Genomic DNA, 9,916 nt, shown 5'->3' with positions numbered 1-9,916 from the left:
ATCTGGCAACACCATTTTTTGAGATTGCCTTTCTGCACGCCAAAAGTTCAAGAGTTGTTACACCAAGTCTCCTTCCAAAAAATAATAATAATAAAAAAAATCTAGTTCACCTCTGACAACGTCCATTCTCCTGCAGCAAACAGGACAGTTGTAGGGTGTCTGTCAGACTCAGAGCAAAGCCACACTCATCCAGCACCAGGGAATCCCACCAGGACGTTATGGCAATGAGGGCAGGATGTCATTTGTTTGGCTCAGTTAAATAATTTGCACAAAAAAAAATAAGGTCTTAATTACACACTGATACTACAACAGCATCTGAACAGAGGCGAACGTATTCTCAGTAGTTGAAAGGAGTGGTGTAAAGCTCTCCTGAAGCAGTATGGTTCATCACCTTCCTCCTCCCCTACAGTCAGTAGAAGGGCAGTTGACGTTTGCCTTTTACAAATAAATCAACACGTGGGACGAGACAGTCTCACTGCAGACAGACTGGGGAGCAAGGAGTAGCTGCCAACACCATCCCCTGACATCTGCACCGAGTTCTGCCCTAGGTACAAGGAGGTCAGAGCACTACCTTCTTCTAAGGTAACAGATAGAGATTTCAGTATCAGCCAGACACATAACAGATTATTTTTAAGGCAAGCAAAAGACAACTTGAAGTGGCATTGTGCTTATTCCCAACCCACCCCTGAATATCCCCATAAAATTGACCTGTAATGGTCTTGACTTCCCACAGCCCATAGTGCTATTGGACCCACCGTAACTCCTACACTAGATGCTAGTTTGTTCTTGGCAGCTCTGTCACCAACAGTCTGATGGGCAGTTAGTGTGGTTATCTTCTCAACTCCCCTGGCAGGCAGACCAGAAGATCATTGCTGAGGTCTAGATCTGTGAAGATCTCATCTGTAGTCCTGGTTAACGGGAGCAGGGCAGGAAATGCAGCTCATAACAAGTCAAGGTAAGGTTAAATGCACAAACCAGGCTCCTTGGGGAAGGGAGAATGTAGTTTTAGTTATTCTAGGACCACAGCCCATCAATTGCTCCTCGGTTTCTTGCATCTGATCCGAGATGTTTTGTCCTAAAGAGCTAGTTGCTTTTAAGTGCTACCAAAACAGATTTTTGACAGAGCACCTTGCCACCTGTATGATCTTCATGCATCTAGGTTGTTCAGTCGTGAGTCTTTAGAGAAGTCTTCAGAGCAGATTTGAGACGGATCTGGAAAAAGCAGAGAGGGGAAAAAAAAAAATGGTTAAATGCAGAAGTTAGGAGGAGTAATAAATAATTCCTTAGAAACTCTGGGACACCAAGAACAGGTTTAGACAGTACAGGTGGACATTTTATTCTGTCGAAGCAGCATTTTGCCCAGTAGCTACTCAGTGAGAGCATGAAGCAGACATTATGCACACAGGTAGGCTGTAAACAGAAATTACAGCTCTTGAGGTTAGACTCTGCCTGTTCAGATCCATTCAGGGTGGACCAATGGTTGCAGACTCAATCTCTGAGTAGGGAACTATAAACTTCCAGTGACCTGGCAGGAATGGAGAGCTGAACAGCAAGTAATTGCTTATGATCTTTGGGAGGAGGGATCACTTCCTAGAAGCCATAGTGCTTTGGAGCTCAGATCTGCTCCTCTGCCTCCTGCAAAAGCTCTGCTCCACAAGTAAGCAGGAAGGGCACATCTGCCAGCAATTCTGTTTTATGGGGGTTACTGAGTACCATATCAAAATAACCTTTTATTGTACCTGCAGGAATATTTACTTGATCCTTCAAGACTCATGGCAGAGCAACAAGTTTTTGCACAGAGGTTTCATTCACAGAATTGTTTGCTACTGTACGTAGCACATCTTGCTGGTTTCTGCCAAACCTGGAACGGTACCAGCTCACATTTCTGAGCTGAACTCTGCTGCCCAAGAAGGTTGTGCAAAGCACAACTTCCACAGGGCTTTGCTAGCCCTAACAAGCACTTTGTCTCCGGATTAGAAGTGACAAAGCTCTTAAGTTTACAAATTGAAATTTAAGAGAGGCCAAGAGGCTGGGCTTCATCTGAAGGAGATGATCAGTTAGTCAAATGAACAGGGATTCATTCAAAACAGGACCAGAGGCATTCTGAAGGAATCAAGGTGTCACTGCTGGGATCAGACTTACTGGAAGACATGTTCTGAGGACTGATCCTAGGTGTCTGGAAAGTCCCCCAGAGGTTAAGCAGGGCTGAGATACTCTGGCAATGGCTGAGTTTGCACTCCGCTGAACCAGAATTGATTAGCATAGCTGGAGATGATGTGGCAGGAGTCAGTACCATAACACCACAGCAAGTCCTCAGCTGTGTGTTGCTCATGCAGTTGAGCTCAAATGTTAATCAAGGGATTCCTTGGCAGTTCAAAAATCTTCTATCAGGCTGAAACAATCTTTGAGGCAACCCCTGCACTCCCAGCTTTCCTCTGTTTTACAGGGCAGTTAATAGATGCCTCTAATTAGCTCTCCACTATTGCACAGCACCTCATTTTTTGCACCTACCATGATAGCAAGCAGACAGGTTCTTTAGGCCCAAGGAACATGTTATAACAATTTGGCAGTAAGTATGTAAAGGTATAAGATGACAAACCAAGATGAGAAGTGAGGATGGTATCACCTAGTTAGTCATAGTCAAGGCACAAATGAAAATTAAGTCTAATAGCTGGGAATCTTGGGCTAGAGTTCATTAACTTTTTTTTATTATCTTTAAAGAAAAAGAGGTTCCAAGAGTGTAAAAGAAAAAAAAAAACAAATTATTCCACTCATCCCAGCACACCCATATGCATCAGACAGGATTTCTCTAGCTGATTTTCCCTACCTTTTGTGCCACTCCTCTGCACACTTCACAAACCAGAGCTCTTTACCAGGAGATATACTGGTCAGCTGGGAATCCTCCACACAGAAAGCAAACCTAGGAGGAGGAATCAGAAGTCAAGAGAAGGTACCTGCTGTCTCCATGATTAACAAATAACATGTAATATGGTTGCAGCTAATTATAGGACAAGTTGTTTCATTTGACATCCTTCCTGTGGAGCATCTTGGTAACACCATTAGCCTGTTGAAGGGCTATTTTATTTCCTACTTTAATATTTTCTTTGGGGATCTTTGCTTCTACTACCCCTATGTTTCATGGACTGTAGAAAATAGGATGCAGAACACCTTACAGGTGGTAGGTGATGCTTATTGAAAAAAGCTCACAGAAACATGGGAAATTATCAGTATCAACTGTTTTTCTTTGACAGATCTGGGTTACCTTCAGAACAACGTCAACAGAAGATTCGGGAAGGCAGTGCCACATGCTTGGCAGCTTTACTTCTTCCTTGGTTGCTCAGGTAGCTTTCCAATTACAGAGATCTCAGAAGTAGCAATACAGAGCTTAAGGAGTTGGTGTCACCATGTTACCGGTTGCACTTTTAGGTCTAGTTTGTTCATAGAATCATAGAAGGGTTTGGGTTGGAAGGAACCTTAAAAACCATCTAGTTCCAACCCCCCTGCCAGCAGCAGGGACACCTTCCACTAGACCAGGTTGCTCAAAGCCTCATCCAGCCTGGCCAACATCCTTGTTGTGCCAAATCAACACATTATGCCTGTAAATTATAGCCAGGCCCATCTATGTTTCAGTATTTTTGGTGCTTTTGGTACTTTAAGCATCTTGAAGTAGGCTAAGTGAGTCCCCAAGGGCAGGCAAGACAGAGTCACAGTATCTAAGTAAAGCAAAAGAACATCTCAGATCTGATCTGCAGTGACTAGTTTTGCTTAAAGCCAAGTTTGTAACCTCATGCTGGCAAGGGACCCACTCCCCTACACCATGAGAGAACATTAGCTGGTAACCCTAAAAATGAAAGACAGTTCAGGACATCACCTAAGCTCAAAAAACCCAACTTTTCTTGCTAGATTCTGAATATTCCTCCTTTTGATTGAAGTTTTGAGTCAGCTGACACGCAGCCCAATGCAATTATTACCTCTGTTGCGTTTCCCCAGATTTCACACGTATGCGTCTGATATGCAGTTCCTGGGAAGACTTCGCAGGCCGATACCAGTAGCTCTTCAGCTCTTTCCATAGATCATACCATGACTGAGATGTTCCCTCCCAGGTGAGCTTTATTTTTAAAAGTTCACCCATGTCCTCTTCAGTATAGACCAGGAATGTGTTAGTAGCATTTAGGCCAATTTGATCAAGCCTGAAAGACAAGCAGAGACTCAACATTTCTTCCTTATGGAAGCATGCCAGATGCTCATTCATGCCATGCAAGAAGTTAAACAGAGCCCTTTGCAGATTATCAAGTGCTCCACGTTCAACTGTCACCACTTAATTACGTAATTAAACTAAAGAAAGTGAGCTTGGATAGCTGGCTCAAGACAATGCACCATATACTTGGCTCAGTCATCCTTCCATAGCTTAAAGGTGAATTTCATGCCTTGTGTTTCTTCTGGGAGAGGCTAAAGGAGGTCAACAATGCCTCCAGAGATATGGGCACTTCAGACTGTATCCAAATGGTAGAGGGGAAAAGTAAAACAAAATACTTCAACAATGAGCTGTGAAGACTAATATGAAGAGGACTGTAGCTGAAGGGGCTCCAGGAAGGCTGGGGAGGGACTTTGGCCAAGGGCAGAGAGTGACAGAACAAGGGGTGATGGCTTGAAAGTGTCAGAGGGGAGATGGAGCTGAGATGTGAGGAAGAAATTGTTTGGTGTGAGGGTGGTGAGCCAGTGTCCCAGGTTGTCCAGAGAAGCTGTGGCTGCTCCTCCCTGGAAGTGTTCTTGGCCAGGTTGGATGAGGCTTTGAGCAACCTGGTCTAGTGGAAGGTGTCCCTGCTGCTGGCAGGGGGGTTGGAACTGGATGATCTTGAAGGTCCCTTCCAACCCAAACCACTCCGTGATTCTATGACTGAGCACATCAAATTACTTTCTCAGCAATAAATTATAACTGAATTACTAGATGAAAAGTTTTTTGAACGTTGATGAAGTGAGGCTGCTGGGCTCAGGTGCAATGCTAGTCTTACCATAAGAAAAAGAATTATGCCACCTTGTCTACTCTCAGTGGCCTTCTTACTTAGGCAAACACAACAGGCCAGCTTACTTACATTTCTAAGGAGAGAGGTTCAGAGTCTCCATTGGTGCCATGAAGGGTGACAGAGAAAGTGGGATCAGCCTCTCCCAAGCTCTTGTAGCTGAAGACATGCATTTTCATCTGATAATGGTAGACTGGAGAGAAATAAGGAGAGGATAGATGAAACCAGCTTTGTTGAGACAACATTCCTCAGCATTGCTCTTTGTAAAGAAGTGCTGGCTGGCTAAGGCTAGACCCTGTATTTATTGAGGCATCATTGATCACTTTATCCTGCCCTTACTGACTACAAAGTTGACATTTATACAACAACAGCAGGTCCACTGGGGGGGACCTTACACTGGGTTGGGGTGGTCTTGCAAGTATGATTTGTAAACTGTAGTCCTGCTCAAAAGGCAGAGCGCAGAGTCCTGTTGGCTTTACATGGAGGAAGGAGCACAGTAATGCCACAGGACAGCAAGGCAGCCAGGTAACAGCAAAAAAACCCAACCAAACCGTAACAGCAAAAGACTAATGCCTGGTGCTGTGCTGCTTCGAGGTGATGCTACTCTTCAATCCCTGCATCTTTCCCAACATTGCATTTTGGGAGTGTCCTCTCAGAGATGACAACTATGCTCTTTTAAGAGGGAAAGCCTACCTTTGAATGGCATGTCAGCTCTTGTTTTTAAGTACATCTTGCTGTTCCTTTTGTTCCGTGTTTTCCTGGCATTGTAGCCAATGCCATTGCAGCGGTTCTTCCGGCAGCTCAGGCAGATGCCCTTCTTGAAGCGACTGGAATCGGTACATTGAAAGGCGAAGCTTTGTTTGTCTTGGTTCACGAGGGAGTCCACGAAGAGGTGCACAGACCGCTCATGTTCACATTTAACAACTTCACCAATTGCTAGAGAAGCAGAGTTGCAAGGGTTACATTTTGTTTAACCATTTGTCGTCGCAGCAGCTGGTAAGATGTAGGGAGCTCCACCTTCTTGCAGCCCAACGTGAGTTGAGCGTGGCCAAACTTGAACATTTTTCTAACAGTAGTAATTCAAGAGGTTACTGGAAGACACTTGAAGAGGACTTGCCACTTAGTGTCTACCATAAAAAGAGATCAAAGAGGATTCTAGATCCAGCGTAAGATGACTATAGTTTACAATCAGGTGTTAGAGTAAGAAGATGCTACTTTAGATTTAAAAGCAGGTCTAGTTTCTAGCAACTATCTCCAGCAGTACATACAGTTTAGAAGGAAAAAAATCATTCTCTGCCTTTGCAACTCAGATCATCCCCCAGCATCAACCCAAGTCTACTTGTGAGGAGTTTACACTGACAAGAAGCAAAGCAAGTAATAAGAACTTACTTCCATAGGCGATTGCTCCCAAGACATCACTTAATCCACAGCCAGGCTGGAAGTCTCCCCCATTGGGGTAGATGTCAACATGGCCTACAGGCATCTGGATCCCAATGCTAACACCTAGTGTTTCCCTTGTGTAGGTGTGAAGGACATCCACAAAGTTAGCATCATCAGGGGAGAGGCGCTTGCTAGGGTCCACTCCTTCAAACATAGGGCCAGCCGGATCCAAGCCTGGTGTCACAGACAGCACACAAGATGCCAGGTAAGAAATTGGGTTATTTCATACAGAATATGAAATATTCTGCCAGCAGCCCTCCTAACCAAGCACTACACAGACAGTCCCTGCCTCATTGCTGATACTGCCCCTCAAGATCTCTTCACCATGGGCTCGCTGAGGGAACAAATGAAGATGTCCCATACCACTTTTGGTGCCATACCACCCAGTAGTACCAACAGTTTGCTCTACAGCAATGGCTTTAGATTGCCTGTTGGAAGCAATGATTCTGCCAGGTCACAGTGAAGAGATAATTCAAGAGGTAGTAGATGACTGAACACCAGAAGAGGTTTGGCACCTCACAGAGGCTGCTGGAAGCCAAAGCTGCCTTGGTGACATTTAGTCTATTTTCAGACTGGACATATGGAGGGACTAATACAAGTTTAAGCAGCAGCCAGGTAATCCCTGTGTCTGAGATCCCATGATGGATCTGGGACATTCTGTTAACCTCTGAGCCTCGCCCTGAAGGTGTGCTCCTGAGCCATTCCCCAGCTTGACCGTTAGGTGATTTTTACTGCTTCACCAAATACAGATATTTATTGCCAGGCTCTGAGGAGTCCTCACTGCCACTGTCACATTCAAATGCTTCATGCAACCCCTTTTCCCATGCCCTAAGTTCTCACATGTTGAAATCAGCTTTCCTCTGGAGTCAGAAGCACTCTCCTCAAGATATTTTCCAAATGAGGGGTTGGGATTTTGGGATTTTTTCAGGTTTGGGGTTTTTTTGGGTTTTTTTTTGAACAAACATCCCGTGGGATAAACTGCACCGAACAGCTCTCACTTCCATTAGTTTATGAGCTACAATTACAGAATCAGCATCACTCTGAGGCTTAGGATTTGGATAGTAAGAGCTTGAGCTGAACTTGTTTTGAACCCACATTTAACTCCAAATATACTCCAGATCAGGTTGTCCTCTGAAAGGTTTTTCAGTGAACCTCCCCTACATTTGGGGTTCAAAATTAAGATACTTTCTCATGTGAAGAGTCCCATGCTCCCCACTGCCACCAGTGGTAAGAAACTTGTCATTTCTGACTGAGAAAGCCCAAAACAACATCGCAGAAACACAGGAAACAAAGACTCTCTGGGGAAACTCTCTGCTGCTAAGGAAAGGTAAGAGACTGCTTAAAAAGCCACCTGCCTGTAATTCTGCCTATTGTCCCATGGACGTGGTTACCAGCAAAGCCAGCGACGTGGGCACCAAGGCTGTACCCAATGAGGTGGACATTCTCAAGATGGAAGAGTGGGTTCTCCTGCAAGGTAAAAAAAAAAAAATAAAAAAAGATAATTTGCCCTCCTGTCTTTCAGGACATCTGGCACCACTCCTGTCTGCAGGACTCTAGTCCAGTTCTAAGAAGAGATTGGAGGGAAGGGGCAGACAAGCATGTATTGTTCTTTATTTCATCAAGACAGGTTGAATAGTTTGGATGGCACTTGTGGAGTGTCCCCAGTGACAGTACCCAGCTTTCAGCCCCAAAGATGACACACTTTGTTTAAGCAGCACCTGGAGCAGCTTTTCCCCCAAGGAGCCACCAGCAGACCTCAGTGCTGGCCATGGACTCAAGTCCCAAGTGTAACACCATGGGCCTTTTCCTTCTCCTTTTCCACCCTCTTGCCAAACCAACACTGCCTTGGAATGCTCAACTCCTGAATTCACATTGCTCAGACAGGAGGAAGGACTCCTAAATTTGAAGTCCACTGATGGGACATCACTGATTCAAGCAGCATCTCTCAGGAAAGCACCGCAGCACTCACTCAGGCAAGAGCTGAGAGCAGCACCTTAGCTGTGAGCCATCACCCCACCGAGCCTTGGGGTTTGGATTACACCAGAGCCATCCCCACTGGTGAGCACTGGAGCTGGTGTACGCTCCTTTTCCTTGTGCAACAGTCCCTCACGGAGCGTTACGACAGAGACTGTTCCCAACTCGCGGTACCTGTAACCAGTCAAGCAGCCTCGCGATGCTTTTTCCAACAATCTGGGTGTTGTTCACAGCATCGGTGTAGAGCTGGTGGGCAAGGGGAAGCCAGTCCACCACAACCACGTTGGCATCCTTCTCCCTCTCCTGAAGAGCAGATACCAAGCTCCCCAGCCAGGTTTCAAACATGCCACTCATCTAGAAAGAGATTCAGGTGTTAGTTCCCAGCTCGTAGAACCCAGCTTATATGCTTGCAATTATTTGCATATCATTTACATACTCTGCTCCAGCTGCATGCAGCTCTTCTGCAAGCCCCACTACTTCTCTGCCCTGCTCTAATGGTGTAGGAAAAACAGGTTTTGAGAGACTCTGGATGTAATTAGCCGCCTTGCCTTTTAAGGCAGGAGGGAGAGGCATTTGTTACACGCCACCTTATCGCTCTTTTTTTTCCTCTCAAGAGTTTCAGAAATTCTAATGGATTGCAAAATTAATTTCCAGTCCTGGCACCACCGTTTGCATAAGTTGATAAGTCCTCTAGTGCCACACACTCTGCCACATCAAATGCAGAAGAAAAGCTCGATAAGGTCTGCCCGCCCTCTGTTTCTTTATCGAGGAGTCCACGTAGCAGAAGTGAAGGCTGTGGATGCACAGCTGAAATTATAGAAAGTTTGTATGTGTGTCAAGCCAAGTGCCACCTGCACGGGGGTTAGTTAGCTGGATTTTAGGGAAAAAAAATATAAAAATCTCAATTTCCCTTTACCATGTTCACATGATACAGCTATGAAGTGATTTGGAACAGTTGAGTGATTTCACAGAATGCTGAAGTATCACCCACATCACTTTGCTCCAGACACCCCGGGTGCAGCTAAATCAGAGGTCATAGTGCTCAAAACATGAAAAGTTGTCCCAAATCCCACATATCCTAGAGATGCAGACCATTTACAGGGTGGTTTGCTCTCTCTACGTGGACAGACTGAATACTCAGCATCACCTAGAGCCGCGTGGGATCCTCCGAACTTACCGTCCAGCCGTGAATGATGAAGAAGGTTTTAGCTGTCACGTTGAACTTGCACTCCTCCAGACACCCGTGGTGGCCGATGGTGAGCGCACAACCCTCCTCTTCAGTGTCCGGCGAGGTGCGGAGGTGGAACTTCACCCGTGGCTTCGGTGCCGGCGTGTCCTCCAGCATCTCGGTGATGGTGGCATCTACAAACCCACGGAGCAGAGAGGAAGAAGGGTCAGCAAAGCGCTTCTGGGCTCCAGCCTCACCTGAGCGAGTGGAACCCGCTTTGCGGGCGCTGCTCCCTCCCTCCCTCCGTCCGTCC

The 9,916-nt window shown here is 45.7% G+C and overlaps 1 protein-coding gene across 1 annotated transcript; it reads right to left on the bottom strand.

Annotated features, from left to right (window-relative positions):
• Positions 1-1,190: 1,190 nt before the first annotated feature.
• LIPG (lipase G, endothelial type) lies at positions 1,191-9,797 on the bottom strand (the record flags this gene model as incomplete). The annotated part of the gene is made up of 9 exons (XM_010174512.1): positions 1,191-1,212; positions 2,828-2,920; positions 3,972-4,190; positions 5,094-5,214; positions 5,715-5,957; positions 6,411-6,635; positions 7,817-7,928; positions 8,610-8,789; positions 9,613-9,797. Coding segments are annotated over 9 exons (1,400 nt in total), but the record flags the coding sequence as incomplete, so codon positions are not given.
• Between the last annotated feature and the right edge of the window lie 119 nt (positions 9,798-9,916).

The sequence above is a fragment of the Antrostomus carolinensis genome, unplaced genomic scaffold, assembly GCF_000700745.2.
Source record: "Antrostomus carolinensis isolate BGI_N321 unplaced genomic scaffold, ASM70074v2 scaffold23218, whole genome shotgun sequence".
Classification (NCBI taxonomy): Eukaryota; Metazoa; Chordata; class Aves; order Caprimulgiformes; family Caprimulgidae; genus Antrostomus; species Antrostomus carolinensis.
Note: the sequence above shows the minus strand (reverse complement) of the source record. Positions and strands in the feature narration are given on the sequence as shown.